The sequence below is a fragment of the Ixodes scapularis genome, unplaced genomic scaffold (assembly GCF_016920785.2).
Source record: "Ixodes scapularis isolate PalLabHiFi unplaced genomic scaffold, ASM1692078v2 PGA_scaffold3__209_contigs__length_174095766, whole genome shotgun sequence".
In the NCBI taxonomy this organism is placed as follows: Eukaryota; Metazoa; Arthropoda; class Arachnida; order Ixodida; family Ixodidae; genus Ixodes; species Ixodes scapularis.
The window spans coordinates 42,739,265-42,756,099 of record NW_024609868.1 but is presented as its reverse complement, the minus strand read 5'-3'; the positions used below and the strand labels follow the sequence as shown (position 1 = coordinate 42,756,099).

Sequence of the window (16,835 nt, the reverse complement as noted above, 5' to 3'; positions counted from 1 at the left end):
AGGGGGTTTACTTGATGACCAGAAAAAATAAAGATAGCTCCAAAAGCAGAGGGGTACATGGTAGGGGTAGGCCTTTGCTTGATCCAATGAAGTGCAGTAGAAATTTAGGAGTCTGGCGGAACCCCCAATTTTTAAAACAGCCATGCTGCTCCGGTCAAGCCTGCTTTGCGCCAGCACTCGCATCAAGCATCACTGCTTTGCACAAGTGCATGCGTGTAAGGCTTCACTGGCTTCTCGAAGCAGCTGACATAAAGGAAAACCTTGGATTGCTCGGTTGGCTCGAAAGTTTGCTGAGGTGGGCGCTTGATACGTCCTTTGCATAGGTGTATTTCGAATGTTTCATAAGTAGGGGTGAGCACTTATTGCAACATGGCTGCATACTCTGTATTTTGCTGTATGTCGCCCCACCCTGGTTTCCTAGTTGTATGGTTATTTACTATAGAGACTCATCTTTACGACATTTTGACAGGCGTCGTGAAGATGTGGTCCCCGAACATCAGGGAGCCGGTCGTGAGCATGCTTTGTTCTAAAGCTCCGATCCGAGACATTGCCGTGGATCATCGTGGCTTGTGAGTACTAACATTTTGGTTGTGCTGATCTAGGGAACTGTACAAAAGAATCCGACTCCTGGCACATATTTAGTGAGTTACAGCTGATGGAGTTAATTAAGTTGTCTTTACATGCATTTAGAGAACAGTCCTCTTTCATCCTCCTTTGAAAGCAAAGGCATTTATTTTTTTATGACAGTCCCATATCTTGGAAAATTACTGTCTCACTTGGTGGGTGGAGAATGCGAGAATTTCTTTTTCGTTCTAGATAGCTGCAGTTGCAGTAGTAGTTCTGTGATCATTTCTCCAACACCATCAGACACGTCAAGGGAAGGGACTTTGTCACATGAGTCCCAGCGGCTAACTTATAAACTTATTTTATATATGTCTTACTCGTAAAAACGTGCCATAGTTGAGCAAAAAAAAAAAAAAATTGTGCTTGAGGGGAAGTTATTCTAAAGCCATGGGTTTCTGATTTAAAAGGCTTGCTGGATAAAAGTTCTCTCGAACAAGGCGGTTTCATAAATAGGAATGCAGAAAGAAGTATTTGGCTGCAAGGAATTGGCATTTCTTTTTGTTTGTGTAAACCACATACCCAGACAAAGAAGGGAAACTGTGTTTGTGCTAAAGCAAATGCTCCTGTGGTACTAGTGTCTGCATTCTCTCCTCTCGGCCCTTAGCTGCTTAGAGATGTGTGGAGAAGCCAGTTATGCACATCTTGCTCCATGATCTGCTTTTGATTGCAGGTACCTGGCCACAGCCTCGGCAGACCGCACCCTCAACATTTGGGACGTCAGAACGTACAAGTGCCTCAACAGTTACACCCTGAAGGCTATTCCCGGCCATGTCACCTTCAGCCAAAGGGAACTGCTGGCCATTTCAGTGGGCAACTTTGTTGAGGTATGGGCAGTTGCACAGCCTCCATCAGCAAAGTATTCCACGCGTGCTGCCAGTGGATGAGCAAGGTGGACTTAGGCATCCTCTCTTCCCACATGAGCTATACACGCTAAAACAGCAATCATAAAGGGGAGATTCTTGTTCTTTTTGTCGTAAGTTACTTCTTGAAACTCGTACTGGGAGTAAAGTGGTAATTTGAGCTACCGTATTTATTCGAATATAGGTCGACCTTTTTTTTCGGAAATGTTGTCAAAAATGAAGGGTCGACCTATAATCATGACCAAAAAATTTCGACCTAATTTGCGACCAAAATTTGAAACCCTACAGAGGGTATGGAGCTATCAATCACCTAGCCGGCGTCGCGGTAGAGCCGCGCAGCTTCTTGTTTCAAAAAGCTTTTGATGCACAAAAACAACCGAACAGCAGCAGCCGACAGCCCGTGGCCGCCGCGAGAGCTCTACGGCTCTCGCGCACATTCCCTCGGCGTCGGGTTTCGCCATCATGCTTGTAGCGTTCCCCTCGCTGGGCAAGGGGGAAGGGGAGGGAGAGGAACGCGATGCGCCATGCACTTTGCCCTCCTATGCGCTCCATTCCTCTCACTCGCAAACGCGCGCGCGCAAAAAAAAAAAAAAAAAAAAAAAAAAAACATTGGAGGTATTTTAGTTTGTTTTTTTCGGCGGGTCGCGTGTTGCTCACGGGGCTCGCAGCGTTGCTCATGTCTTTGTATTTGGTCTTTCGTTGCTCGCCCGTCTCCACCTTCTTTCGTTTCTTCTTGTCGTCATTTTACAACGGTGTCAGTGAGGTATTGTTGCCAATTTGTGAGGATGTCTACCAAGCTGACGAAGCTTCGGACGATGATATGTCCGGAAGTTCTGACGATGAATAAGTTTTTGACATCGCCCTGTGATTTAGCTGAGAGTGCTGTAAATAAAGGTTTGTTTCTTTTGCCCTAACTTTCCCCTGTTCTTTAAAAAAAAAGAAAAAAAAGGTCGACCTATATTTGAATTATTTTTTTTTATTCTCGGTGGGCTCAATAAATAGGGGTCGACCTATTTTCGGGTAAATACGGTAGTTGGCACATAACTAAGATCAAGCACGGCACAAAACGTCGCAGGAAGAGAAGAACAGCGCTCTTCCGTTCTACTACTTTTCTGTTTCTCCGACAATTTGTGCGCTGTTTAATCTTAGTGTCGTACTGGGAGAGCTGCGCCCGCTTTGCGGTAGCATGTCACCCAAATCAGTTCATGCCAAGCACCACGAGACTAGGGTAAAAAAAGGGCGACAGGACAAACGCAAAGTCTCAAGTATGTGTTTGTCCTGTCCTCCTTTCTTGCCCTGGTCCCGGAACTTTTTCTTAATTATGTTAAACTTACACCAGCTTGTTTGCACATGCTTGCTTTTTGTACACCTGCAACCCTTCATTGAAGTTGCACAATTAGGTTTGGGATTGGATTCTGTTTGTAGCACCAGGTCGTTTTGTATTACCACTTCAAGATTTCTCCTACTGCTTAGTAAATAGAAAGGTGTCTCAGCATACTAAGACATTTTTTTTGGGCTAACTTACGCTTTGTCCCTACACCTGTAAACTCCTTCCACCATACATCTTGGAGAATGCATCAAATTATACACATGGCTTAATGCACGTAAATGCCAGTTAAGTTACAGTAAGCACTTAGTTACAGTAAGCACTTACCTTAAAATCCCAAGAGACGCCCCACACCCGAAAGGTAACCTACCCAAACTTTGGCTTGATTTGTTATTTTCTTTTAAACACCGAAGGATAGCCCACTCCTAGTAATCGTAGTGTTGAGATCAGTGATGACCACGGCGTAAATGCTTCTAGTTAGCTATGGCTGGATATAAGCGAACCTTGCTGACTGGGAAGTACAATCATTTTTGCTTCACTGCCCTTTGCCGTAATAGTAACAAGTTTTGCAGAAACACATTATCCAAAATTATAATTTTTTCAACTTTTATCGACTGCACACCAAAAGTTAGCCCACTCCTTATTTTCACCAAATTTCCTCTCAATATTAGGTGGGTTATCTCTCGGGATATTACGGTAGTTGCAGTAAGCACTTTTCACAAAGGGGTGTTTGTTCCAGTAGGTTGGTTCGAGCAACAAGTAAAGGAACGACTTCTTAAATGAACTGTGAGAGCTGCACGCTACATTAGCAACATGTGCATACATTTGCCTAATCACTCGCGGGCTCACCGCATAGCCTTCGCACCTAGTTGCCAAGGGGCCCGTGTGGAAAGCTTGCTACATTGTACAAGTGGTATCTTCCACTATCTTATCGGATTTATTATAGAAGGTCTACTTTTTTTTTGCATAACAGTGGACGCTTTTGTGGCAACTGCCATTTTCTAAAACTTCAAACGCATCTTTTCTTGTTTTTCTTTTTGGCTTTTGCTGTCACATTGTTTGTAGATTGCTTCCCGTTGGTAAACATCCCTCACTGCACTGTTTTCTAGCTTTTTGGACTTTTTCTCCAAGAACATTGTTTATCGTAGCACCACATGTTGGTGTTTTTGTATGGGCATTTAATTCTCACTCTTCTATAGTTAGCGGCAGGCTAAAAGGACCCAGTAAACGCTTTGCCTAGAGCCCAAACTTTGCTTTTGGGAACAATTCGTCGCATGTGCAGTGAAAGAACGGCGGAAGTCAGCAAGCACATGCTGGAGCTGATCTAGCTTCTACCAAATTCTTAACGTGTCACTGACTGTAGTAACCCAAGTATAGGTTAACAGTGTGAATAAGGTGGAATAACAAAAACAAACAAATAAATAAATACATTTTTTACCACTCTGGCTTTTTTCTTTTTTTGCTGTTGTTGTAGGTGTATAGAAACTGCTGTCGCACTTCGACCACGTCCCCTTACCTGCGGCACAAGGCTCCCTCGACCGTGTCGGCTCTGGAATTCTGTCCCTACGAGGACGTGCTTGGCATCGGACACCAGCGTGGCTTTTCCAGCATCCTGGTTCCAGGTGTGTGTTTTGTAACTTCCGCCACTCCAAACTCGGTGCCGTTCTTCACGTTCCCGGCTTCTGTACGTTGCTGCTCAATTCCCGAGCGCCCATACAGCTGTTACACGAGAGACAAGAAGTTACAGGACATCATTGTATGAAAGCAAGTAAGAAAAATGTAGTATTGCGTATCTCACCATTTCCCGTGCCATGGACCTATAGGTTCCTTTGATTGATGGGCCGAGCTGCATGGTGGCTTGCTTGCAATAGCTCAACTTATAAAGATGCTACCCTGAGGCGTAATTTTTTTTCCGCAAGGCTTGTTATTTATAATTAGCAGTCCTGTTGTAGCAGCTTACTGATATAGAGAAAGCATTCTGCGAAATGGGGTTGGTCTTTAGTATAAGCAAGTTTCAGTAGTGTCCTTCAGAATCACGGAGGGATCTTGTAGGGGACAGGATACCAAGCATGTGGGTGCATCGCAGCTCGAAGCGGCACGACCTTTCAGAAATGAAAGGTCATGCTGCGGAAACTACTTGGGTTCGATTTCTGCCCCTGGCCATTCCAGTTTGGACGATCTGTGTACCGGCAGGCGTCCTAGGCTAGCGGTCGCGCCACGCCAACCGAATTGCCCATCTGCAGCGGAGACACCAGATGCCACTTCGAGCCGGACTAACCTCTTGCTGTCTTGAGCATCCAGACAACATATTTCACTCTTGAAGGGGTTTTAGCCTCGATACTCTCGGGGACGAAAACAGGGGTAGAAAACCTCGCGACAGGCGTCATCTGCAATTGTGTTGGCTTGGTCATGCCCGAGGGAAAAGCTCCTTAAGGCAGACACCCTTTCCTTCCAGGATCGGGCGAGCCCAACTTTGATGCCTTGGAGAGCAACCCGTACATGACCAAGTCTCAGAGAAGGGAGATGGAAGTGAAGGCTCTCCTCGACAAGGCAAGTATACGCCCTCCTCTTGCTCCTGGTTGGCGAGATAAGCGTCGACAAGGTTCTATTGCAATTAGATATTCACAGCTGTCGTTTCATTCTTCTCTTTTAAAAGACTGTTGACTACTAGGTGTATTCACTGCAGCTGTTCAAGCTGCCGAATTCATTCGCTCCCTTTTCCATTTACTTGCACGTGCATACCTTCAAGGCATGGCTTCTTTGCCTGCCCCCATGAATGGGGGATTAAGGTTTAGCTAGGTCAGATGCTTTTCAGATCGCTTGTTGGGTTCGTCGTCATTATAGGCATGCCATTGTGTTTGCAGGTTCAGCCAGACTTGATCTGCCTCGATCCGAGAATGCTGGGTAAGGTGGATACGGAGGCAATGCAGACCAGAGTGGAGGCCAACAGTAAGAAACTGGTGAGTTCAGTGAAGGAGGGTTAATCACGTGAGCTCTAGACAAGTCCACATTCAGTGAAAAAAAAAAAAAAAAATGGTCACATGGTACTAGGTTATTCTGGCGGGAGCAAAACTTAAAACTTGTAAAAGTTAGGCATGGAATAAACAGGTACCCATTTCTAGGAGTTAATTCCAAATTGATTGGTCGAGTATTGACTAATCGATTGTTGAAAGTAGTGGTGTGTATTAATAATACTAATCAACAGCACCTAACTGGCTGGCACATCTGAAATGAGTGAAATTGCTCCTGGAAAACATTGTTTTCTATCTGTTTTATTATGCTTTGCATTGAGTACAGAGCAAAGTGCTCAACTTGCCTCCTTGTGAACATGTTTCACACTAATGTCGTTTAATGCTGCGACGGTGGCCAAAGCTGAGACAAGGTGTACATATTGCCATGTGAAACTTTTCCTGCATTATAGTGGGAAGTGAAAATGTAGTATTGTGGGTGCATTCACCTTTGTTATCTGACTTGTGGAACCACCATTTTGCAGTGGGTCAAACCCAAGAAAATTGACTACAGCCCAAGGGTTGGAAAGCTAAGCAAGAGCATGAAGGTGAAAAAGATGCTCAAAGATGAAAGGCTTAAGGTAAGCAAGCAGACGGAGACGCTTCTGGACACTATATTGTGTTTAAAATTGACAGCGGGGTAGAGGCTACTTTGCTGGCTCAGCAGTCAGCCTTGCACTACATGTAACTTTACAAACCCAATCACAGGACAAAAAGCCAACAGCTCGTTGCTTCCACTCTACTGTCAATGAATTAAATAGAAATTAACTGAGCTCATAAATAGATGAATTAAAGATTGGAAGTGACCTTAAAGGGCCCATGAAAAGAATTTTGTATTGGGATAAATCAATTTAGATTGGGATTTTACTAATAGCACATCGATCAGTGGGCCAAAAAAAGAAAGGTAGCAAGTCCAAAGCCTGACTTTCAGCACGAAAATTTGAAAACACAGCGGACTATTGCGTACCTCCTTCCCTTCGTAAGTTCTCTGCCTTTTCACTGTGACACATACACGGACCCCAAAGCACGTCACCGGGTCCAAACGCACGTCACGCAACACTGGACCTCACTTATTCCCTTCTCCTCTAAGCTGACATTGCGGTGGAAGCTACGCGCCTGCCGGACCAATCAGCCACCTCACTTTCATCGCTTGACCTCATTCTTTGCACATGGGTATGCGCAAAAGAGCGTCATCACGTGGCAAAAGTGTGGCTGGCCCAACGAGCATGTAGCTTCCACAGCACTGTCAGCTTCTGGGTGAGCAGGGTGGGGAGAGCAACTTTTGTCTTAGTTTTGAGTGACAGGCTAATCTTCTAGGGGGAGAATGGCTGTGTCCGGGTACACAAACGAGAGTCCGAGCAAGAGGGGAATCCCCCCTTTCCGTCTTGAACTGTTTGGTACAATGGGCAATTTATGAGTTGAGGAGGAAAGCTAAACAGAAAAAAGTTGGAAAATTGTTTCCTGGCCCCTTTAACGAGTTCAGCTGGATTTTCGTTTCTGCTTGGTGCAATAGTATTAGACAAAGTTGCAGGCTGTTTGGTATTCAATTTGAAAATATTTGGCCATAATTATTCTTTTTAAACTCAAAATTTACTATTCACAGCTGCCTAGTCATGATAACTGAGAATTTTTGCAACTTGAAGAACGTGTTAGCTTTGGGAAAAATAAGCTGTCACTGGTGGAAGATTTTCTAAGGAGCACACCAAGTGTTAAAAGTAAGAAAGATTTTTGCCGCCCCATTCAAGTTTCTGGTTTTCAGTGCTGAAGTAGTTGCTGATCAAACTATTATATAGGGCAGGGGTCTCAAACTCGTTCAAGTGTGGGGGCCAGATTGCTCACCCCCCAGAAGGGCGAGGTCCAAGAAAGACTAGTCCCCCCCCCCCCCCCCCTTTTTCCGTTGGCGCTCGTCCTTTCGGGGCAGTGTTTTGCTATTTTGGGATAAAAAATATAAACAAAAAAACAGCAGTGTTGTTTCACGCTGCAAACGTCGACTTTCCCAGTAACGCCCCAGAGATTTTCTAGAGAAGGAACCTTGTGCTTTCTACTTTTTGTAAGCTCACCGTTTTGCCATCTTTAGCTTTCGTTTGCGTATTTGACTACTTTGGGCCCATGCCTAATGTTATAAAAAGATTTAAAACACGAATGTACTGGCAGTTTTTAATAGATCGAGAACAAGCACACCGTCTTGACCCGTCGCTCAAATCGCTAGGCTTAACAGGCATAACAGAAATATCTTCATGTGGCAGTTTTTTTTCTTTCCTGATGATTATTATAGCAGCATTATCAGGGAATACTCCCATTTTAAATGTATTCCTGTCAGCTGGAACCCGAGCTGATAGCTTTATTTTCGACAGTTACTCCTGCCGAGCAAGAGTTTGTGCAGCCGAGGTGCCTCCCTGAGCAAAGAGCTCACGCTTGTGGCCCTGTACTGCTAGTGCCGTTCCGGTTGATTTACATGAGAAAGGGCCGAGAAGAAATATTTTGGCTAAGTAGTACTCTGTCCAAAAGAAAACAGAATAGTACAAAATGTGTGAACATGTTATATGAGCAGAGCTCTTTTTCGAGCGAAAATGAATCGACAATATAGAACTATTATTAATGGCGCTCAAGGCATCGGAACGGGGTCTCGAATCCGCGGGAGGCTTGCGGGCCGCATCCCAGAGAGTCGCGGGCTGCATGTTTGAGACCCCTGATACATATAGGGTGTCTGAAATGCTGAGGCTCAATCTAAAATGGGCCGTAAAAATCGGCGCCTGCACATAGCTATTTAATCCTTTCTTCAAAGGTGCATTTCACAGGTGAGTTTTTCCTTGTAAAATTACAAGGTGTAGCTCCTTTTTGTAAGAAATAGAGGCAAAAAACTAGCCAGGGTCAATGGCAGACGGCGACGCACACATATTGGTAGATGGTGTTGGAAGGTGTAGCCGACCAACGAAAGAAAGCAGACGACACGCAGACGAAATCCGTCGGCAGCAGGAGTGCCGTCATCATGCAACCGCGTTTTATTTTTATTACTTCAAGTTTTGCTATTATTGTCTGCATTTATTTTTAAACCAAAGTTACATTACAAAAAGATTGTTCATTTTACTAGACCATAGTCATCACGGGCAGTCTCAATATTTTTCAAAAGCAAGCCAGAACAAGGAGGTAGCGCCGGCTATCGATCTGTGTGCCAAACGTGCCCCGCTACTGGACTGGGTGGTTGTCTGCGTCGCTGTGACCCTGGCAAGTTTTTTTGGCCCTAGTTGTTTTACAGAAAAGGAGCTATGCCTTGTAAGTTTACAAGGTAAAAACCACATGTGAAATACACCTATAATGAAAAGTTTAGATTGCTACGTGCAGGCACCAATTTTTAGAGCCCATTTTAGATTGAGCCTTGGCATTTTAGACTCCTTATATTTGCCTAGGGAGGTTTTAACCGAACAGCAGATCGTAACACAGTCACTCATGTTGCATTATAGACAAGCTATGCATACATTCAATTTATGCAATGAGGACTAAATCATTTTGTATTTACCCATTGAACAGAAACACCTGCAAAAGCTGAAGAAGAAGGAAGGCAAGGAGTCCCGGACTACCAAAGTCAACAAGAAACCGAGAGACGTGTTGGACAGGTTTAAGCCCAAGTGAATAAATGACGTGAATAGCGGTCTATTTTATTGGTGCTTGCAAACAAAATGGTCCCTATCTTCTCCTGTTTCCTTTCTTCTGCACCTTCGAGATCAGTTTCTTGCTGACGTAGTGCACACCATCGTGCTTCTCTGGATTTTTTTCTTTGCTGTAAACAAAGCGGCAAAAAATCAAAAATACTTCAGCACTTTTTTTTTCTTTTTTTTTAGTAAATATGGCAGTTATTTGGGTATGAAAGCTTACCTCTGCTTGGAAGCAACTTGCTTTTTTGGTTTGACACCCGTTTTGGCATTCTGTTATGAAATCAAATGATTAGCTCAGTACATTTTTATGAGGCCATGTTTCTCCTAAAATGTTCATGCTTTGCCCAAATGATACAAATAATTATGGTAATCAGTGCAGTAAGAATAATAAAGCAGAAGTACACTAGTTCCATATCGGAACTGTTCTTTACTGCACACTCGACGAGTGGAGGACTATATTTCAATTAACATATGAAGGAATGTTTTACGTACCACTTCTTTCTGCTCTTTTATAATGTCCTTTTGCTGTTTTCTTTCTTGAATAAGCTGTTTGTAGTTTACATATTTGTTCTTTGGTGGCTGCAAGAAAAAAAAAAAAAAACAATCTGATAATCTCTACTTACCAGAGAGCCGTGATCTCCAAAATTGACCAACCTTAGCTCCGAGTTGCACTGCCAATGCAATCTTTGCTTCCACTTGTTTTGGCTTCTCGAGCCCTTTGATTCCAAACTTGATGACATCGAACTTTGCCTTCCTGAAATTCAGCTCGACTGGCTGGGGAGATTCGCTGTCCTCATCTTGGCTTCCAAACCGAGGCACCTTTCTCACCTAAAACAAGAGTGATGACGAGGCATTTATAACATACCAAAAGCAACATAGTTAAAAAGAGGACACCATAGTCAATTTTTCATATTGCTGTTTTGGATGCTGAAAGCCTGCCACTGAAGCAATCGGTGTGGTAGAATGTGCTCATTGCTACCAAAGTAGAGTGAGCTCTAACTTTACTGGGCTCATTAAAAGAAACAATTTGCCTAGTTTTAATTCTGACCTCTTTAGCCACTAAGCGTGCTAATTTCCAAAGCACTATTTAGGCAACACTGGGTGTTTCAGCAAACACTCAAAATACTTAAAATCAAATGGTTGAGAAAAGTATCTACGGGAACAAACTGCCAGCCACATCAAAAATTGAAAAAAAGAATACAGGTAATTAGTTGAACAATGAACTAAAACTTGCATATTAACTTTTTAATTACTGAAAATAAACACATGGTTCCAATTAGAAACTTGCTGATCATCATTGAAAACCACTTCACTTTAGGAAGATGTAGGGTTCTTGCACGAGATTGTGATGCAACGCTGCTATCAGTTCGTAAATATCGCCGTAATCCATGTTGGTGGCATTCGTCACTGTTATGCTATGTTTTGTGTGCTTTGGGGCCGTGTTCGTACTGTAGTTTGTCCGCTCACTCGGGGTTTAAAATTGTCAGGTGCGCCGTAAATAATTGTTCCAGCCACAAAAGTTGGCAACAGCGGAGCTCCACCAGCAGGATTGGTTTTTCTAGTATTCCGGAAATCATTAGGAACCAGGACAAGGTGACTCTTGAGCAATCGGTTTGCTGGCATTATAAATGGCTCCTACAAATATGCCGGTACAACCTCAACCAGGGGATTAAAGACGGGAGTAGGATGCAGCGAACCCTCGGCACTAAGATCTCCGGTCCCTAGAGAAAGAAAGCGACAGAAGAGCAGAAAAAGAAAGCAGACGGTGGGTTAGGCATGTATGTGTTGCCGCGACAAGTTGAAGCTGCTTGAGCGCTTGTCAACTTTATTTAATTTTGTCAATGTGCGATTCCGGTGTTTTTCTGCAAAGAGAGAAAATAACAAGGTACAGATTTTACAGGTGATGTTTTGCTGCTTCTTTGTGCATATGAAGCTGTCGTCAGCGATATGGGCTTATTGGGACTGCGATGTCCGCTTCTATGGCCCACCTTTCCAAAGCAACGAAATGCGTTCGACCTTTAGCACTAGATTATTGTGTTAACTCTATGATCTCTATAAAAAAAACTTGGCACCCCAACTCAAAGTGTGTGGAGTGCACTTTGTGTCAGCTGAGGAACCCTTTGCGACTGACTAGTACAAGAAAATATTCTGAAGCATGGTTATACAAAGATGACTCTACGGCACTACTGCAGCCGCAATAAGATGCTGAATGCCTCCAACATGGCACCAATGCACTGATAGCAGACGACAACATTGGTTTCGATTTAAAGTCTAACCGGAAGTGACGTCCGGTGCAAGAAGCCTATAACTAGGGCTCCGTGTTTTCGCATAAATCCGAAAAACTCGGAAAAACACCTGCCGGTAAAATTTTGGTCAATTCAAATTCAATTCAGATATTTCAATTGATACAAGAGCGTTTTTTTTTTTTTTGATCTGGCATACGTTTACATTTGGTTATTATTTATTTATTTTTAATGGAAACACACAGCAAAGTTAACCTCCGAATTTCGGAGAATCGGGAATCAAAAAAATATAAACTCCAGATCTTAGGCAAAAAATAAGCTCCAAAAACACGGAGCCCTACCTATAACGTACATCTTTCCATTTTACGAGGGAGGCAGGGCAGTAGCTGTGCGCCTTGACCACATGGGGGCCGGGGCGCTGATGCAAGACGTGCTCCAATAAAACACCGAAAACCTATACACGAAGTCAACTCTGTTATGTCACGGCGTGGTGAAGGCGCGTCGAGTGCACGTTTCGTCTGAGGCTGTGGGCAAAAGTCACCATACGGGACGTGCATTTCTGCATTGTTTTGAAAGAAACCAGACAAAAACCTGTCTTCTCGTCAAAACGCCGCGACTGGGGCTGTACCAAAAAATCCGAGAAAGGTTTGAAGGTCAGTTTTCATGTGCTCGGTTCGTCCGAGACTGTGGATATGTGCTGTGAAACGGAAAAACCAGACACTGTCGGACCAAGATTGCTTGGGTGGGAAGCACTTTGGGTTGAATTCACGGATACTTGTTGTTAAGTAAGGAAGGATTTTTTTTCGCATTAAGCAAGATTTGTTCCTTGAAAAGCCGATATGCCTACGTTTGTGTCGGCATTTTTGGGGGAAAGTGCTGGATCGTAGACCCGCGGCAGTGAATACGCTCGCGGGGGAGCACGAACGGGGAGTCGCCTTCCGCTCCCATGCATGGGGAGCTTCGAGCAGCCGTGGGGCGTGGTGGAAACTGGCCGGACCCCGCTCGTTAACAAACGGATTGGGTGTTGGTTTGGGGCACTGGAACTCGTGTCTTAGGCAGCGGTACATCCGTCTGCAATATTAGCTTTTAAGCAGGTGTGCTTGTGTCCGGGGTTTTTCGCCGTTAGTGTGGAAACTTCGCTTCTGGGTGGCACCAGCCAGGCGGCGAGGAAAGCATGTAGTGACTCTACAAGGAATTTGGTTTTGACCGTTGTGGTGTCGGAGGGGGATCACACTGACAGCTCGCTGATCATTGGGTAAGAGTGTACTACGTAACATGGGTCAAATTTGAAGTGACAGCCTCTGAAGGGAAAGGAGGCCCCTACGAGTCTAGAAATTTTAGGGGCCTTCAGCTCTGGAGACTGGGGACCAAAGTATGGGTTTTAATTTTGGGAGTTTTGTAATGTAAATTACTGTTGAGTTGTTGTCGTTTTGTTTTGAAATAAACGTGGCCTCACTGGCTATTGTAAACCAACCAAAGTCGTAATGTGTCCAGTGGGATCGAACAACTCTTAGTATCTTTTTTTCTTATTCGATTTCCTGGGGAGCTTCCATCGGGTGAACACCATCATTGGTCATCACCATCCTGACCGGCCCCCTCCCTCGGAAAGTTGACTCTTGTGGTCATTAAATTTACTTGTTTTGTTTCAACATGAATGCAGGAAAACCGTTAGGTGTACGAACCACCTGCGGACTACGGTCAGTACATCCTCAAGTTCAAGTGGCCGCCTGGTCGTTCGAGCTGTCATCTGCTCTTTCAAATGTTTCTGCTTGTCGTCTGCTCTTTCAGACACCGGCCCGTAGACCAAACGTTGGCTCTGTAATTGCAATAGGAAGTGACTGCAGGCCTCAAAAGACTTTTAAAGGTGCAGTGCAACGATTTTCAGACTTTGGCAATTAACTGCGGAAATTAATCTTTGTCCCCTATAGAACGGAGAACAGAAAGCCGTATTTTCTTAAGAGTGCTAGTTTTTTTTCATTAAAAATGAAACAAATTGAAGGTCAAAGTGCCTCTCAATTCTCCACGTCGCCTTTCGAGTGACATACTCTGGGGGATCACGTGGTTTCCCTTCTTCAGAGATCCCAGCCGTTTCCTCCGCGATTGTAGACTTTTAAAGGATTAGCATTGTCGCAGTGAGCGATTGACACAAAAGACGGATCGCCACGGGGCCGACGTCGAGTGTAGCAGCAGAGGGGGACGGGTTTTGTTGACCTCTGCGTATCTCCCAGAGGCGTTGTCATCGCAGTTCCCGTAACCGCCACACGCGGCTGCCGATCAGCAAATAATTTGTTTTTTTTCTTTGCGATTACGCAGCGGAATAGCAGTTTTTTGGGGCAAGGTGACGCGTTTTTGGTCATTTGTGCTTGGATAAACAATATAAAAAATGCAAACTGCCAATTCTTTAAACATTAAAATCATTGCACTACCCCTTTAAGTTTGAAGGTTGGTTGGGGTAAGCAGGCTTACTGTAAACAGTAGATACAAGGTGTTGATAATTGTTACCAGTGGCCATCACCGACTTGTTGTGCCTGATTCACTTGGTCTGATTCTGCTTGCAATTTTCAGTACCGACGTCGACCATCTCGGCTACGGTTCACGCTTTTGTAGCCCGAGCGACGTCGCAACTGAAAACTGCAAGCAGAATCTCATCATGCGAATCAGGCTTTAGCATCCTGCGCGACTTCTTCCGCACTAGGAATTATATAACGGTCAGCCATGGGACGTGCGCAGCTGTCCAGATGTGGGCGTGGAAGAAGACGTATATAAGGGATCATTTCAATAAAAGTTGTTAGCTCAGTTTGAGACGTGTGCGTGTCCGATCTCAACGATGTGCAACCTAAACCAGCTCGCCTGCTTACTAGCTTTATCATTCTGCAGTTACATTTTCTCTGTTGAATTATAATCTATGCAGGGATCGTCTATACTTAATCATACATAATTTCATTTGTTTAGAACGGCCCTATCCCACGATGGGGCAACAATTAACACTGCATGCAAACGGGTCTAGGCCAACTCGTCGGCGGCCCATTCGTCGAATAGGCCTATTCGTCATAGAGCAACTCGTCGAAGAGGCCAACTGGTCGCCTCTTTTTTAAAGCCAAATATATAATGTTTTTCTTTAAATTTTAAAGCAAATATTGCCCTATAATAATCCATGTTCTGTCTTTTATGTGTAACTCTTTCGTAAAAAAATGTGTACGATTGGCGCTCTCCTTAAAAAATTGACCTCCAGTCTGCCCTTTCTTGTTGAAGGTAACAAGTACATGCCGCTTTCGCCACTTTCACAGTGCAGTGGGGCAGGGTCACTACGTCGCTCGTGTTTTACTGGGGTGCGTGTTAACCTACCCGGCCCATCAGTTGACGCCGCATCGCGGTGACAGTCTGCGGCGGCTCATTACAAAATACGTAATAAAAAAAGTAAGGCTGGACATTTGATTGATTAACCTACCGATTAATCGATTAATGCTTTAATCGCGATTAATCTTTTTAACCGGTTAATCAATAATATTTTAACGAACCAAAATAAAGTAAAAAGAAAGCGCTTTCACCACGCAGACAAGGACGGGAACACCTCTATGAAGGGCAAACTTCAGGTCAAAATTTAGCCTAAAGTAAACTGTAGGGGGAAGATTTGTAACTCCTGACAAGGTGCAGAAGGTTACACGTCTCCCGTCCACTTCAATAGCGTTTGAGTGTCCGTTTAGAGCAGCAGAGAGAGACTATAGTGTGAACAATCAAAGGAGGTTGCTCTTGCCGGATAATATCACCGAACCTTTTGCCTCATGCAGCTGAAGTAATAATGTGTCAGTGTCTTCGAACTGTTCTTAACTACACATCAAGGTTGGTTAATATTAAAACTTGTGTATTAGGCCCTTTACCTCATGTTCAGCAAGGGCAAAAACAGAAAACAAATATTATTTTTACTTATTAAAAATATTATGTATGGAAATTAACGAGACCGATTAATCGATTAATTAATCGATTAAAAGGTGGCGATTAATCGGGTTAAAACTTTTAATCGACACCCAGCCCTAAAAAAAAGGTAAGAAAGGGACAATCTCTGAGATTACACATTTTTCAACTTGTCTAAAAGTTTTCTCCTGTCTTTGCCTTGTAATTTCTCATTCCATCTTGTAACTTAACAAAGGCGCTGAACCTAGTCCCAACACAAATAAAAATTTAGGTCAAAAGATAAAAAGGAACCACGAAATTTAACCTTGGACCGTCATTCAACCCATTCGACGAATCGCCCTTCGACCATTTTCCCTTTCGACAAGTTGCCCTTCGACGAATTGCCCTATTCGACGAGTTGGCCGGATCCCCATGCAAACATGTAAAATATGCCTCGTTACCGGACCACTGACCTTTCGTTTCGTTGGATCGTTGAAGACAATAACTGGAACTTTCTGTTCTGGACTCCTGGGTTTCTTTTCTTCGACGGGCGCTTCGTCGTCTACGTCGTCCAATCCAAGCTCCAACTTCATACGCTGCAGCTCCGTCAACTTGGACGGCTGTTGTTGTGGCTGAGCTTTTGGCGCCTTTTTAGCCTTGCTGCTGGCGCGTTTTAATCTTTTGAAATCAGTTGATAGTAGAGATGTGTCGGTTTTATTCTCGTCGTCTAGAAGGCTATCGCCTGAAAAACAGAACGAGAAACGTCAGATATTGTTTTCTGGCGCTTTTTGTTACAGCCTCAGGGGCTAATTCGAACAATTCCATAAGACGTGTGCCCATATTTGTGGAGGGCAAAGTAAATAAACGAATATTTACCGTAGGCTTCTAGAGTTTTCAATATCTTGTCCGGCAAACCCATGCCTGGAAACCCGTGTCACCAACCTCACCAAATAACCACGCGGGCAAGCAGAATAATGTAAACAAATGTTTGCGTTGCCAACTGTGAAGTTAAAAACGTCTGCTTTAAGTAGTAGCGTCGCATCAGTCTCGTACTCAACCCAACACTCAACACCGTGACTCAACCATAGTACTCAACAATGTGCGCACTACGTCGTAACTTTGACATCAAAAATTACCACGTTTCTACTTCTTTTATGCAAAGTTAACACATAAATGAAGATTGTGTAGATCTGGCCGATTTGTCAACAGAAACACAAACCCCAAACGTC

The 16,835-nt window shown here is 44.0% G+C and overlaps 2 protein-coding genes across 4 annotated transcripts in view; one reads left to right on the top strand and one right to left on the bottom strand.

The window, feature by feature from the left end:
* Positions 1-9,492, top strand: part of LOC8033636 (WD repeat-containing protein 46) — a 17,212-nt gene extending 7,720 nt beyond the window's left edge. For all 3 annotated transcript variants that reach the window (XM_029993064.4, XM_029993063.3, XM_029993066.4), the window contains exons 8-14: positions 470-569; positions 1,295-1,448; positions 4,286-4,433; positions 5,267-5,361; positions 5,676-5,771; positions 6,305-6,400; positions 9,348-9,492. In XM_029993064.4, the coding sequence (XP_029848924.1) occupies positions 470-569; positions 1,295-1,448; positions 4,286-4,433; positions 5,267-5,361; positions 5,676-5,771; positions 6,305-6,400; positions 9,348-9,449 (791 nt within the window). In that variant the 3' untranslated portion in view covers positions 9,450-9,492. The remainder of the gene's footprint in view (positions 1-469; positions 570-1,294; positions 1,449-4,285; positions 4,434-5,266; positions 5,362-5,675; positions 5,772-6,304; positions 6,401-9,347) is intronic.
* On the bottom strand, positions 9,451-16,835 carry LOC8033640 (uncharacterized protein C1orf131 homolog). The gene is made up of 6 exons (XM_002405166.5): positions 16,483-16,835; positions 16,080-16,348; positions 10,127-10,300; positions 9,965-10,051; positions 9,693-9,742; positions 9,451-9,597 (listed from the first exon to the last, which is right to left on the bottom strand). The coding sequence occupies exons 1-6, from the start codon at positions 16,523-16,525 to the stop codon at positions 9,504-9,506; spliced, it is 717 nt and encodes a 238-aa protein (XP_002405210.2). The 5' UTR covers positions 16,526-16,835; the 3' UTR covers positions 9,451-9,503.

Coding starts and splice junctions, on each gene's coding strand:
- LOC8033640 (XM_002405166.5), bottom strand. CDS start 16,525: ATGGGTTTGCCGGACAAGATATTGAAAACTCTAGAAGCCTACG. Junction 10,301..16,079: donor ACGATCCAACGAAACGAAAG/GTCAGTGGTCCG, acceptor CTCTTGTTTTAG/GTGAGAAAGGTGCCTCGGTT. Junction 9,743..9,964: donor TAAAAGAGCAGAAAGAAGTG/GTACGTAAAACA, acceptor ATTTCATAACAG/AATGCCAAAACGGGTGTCAA.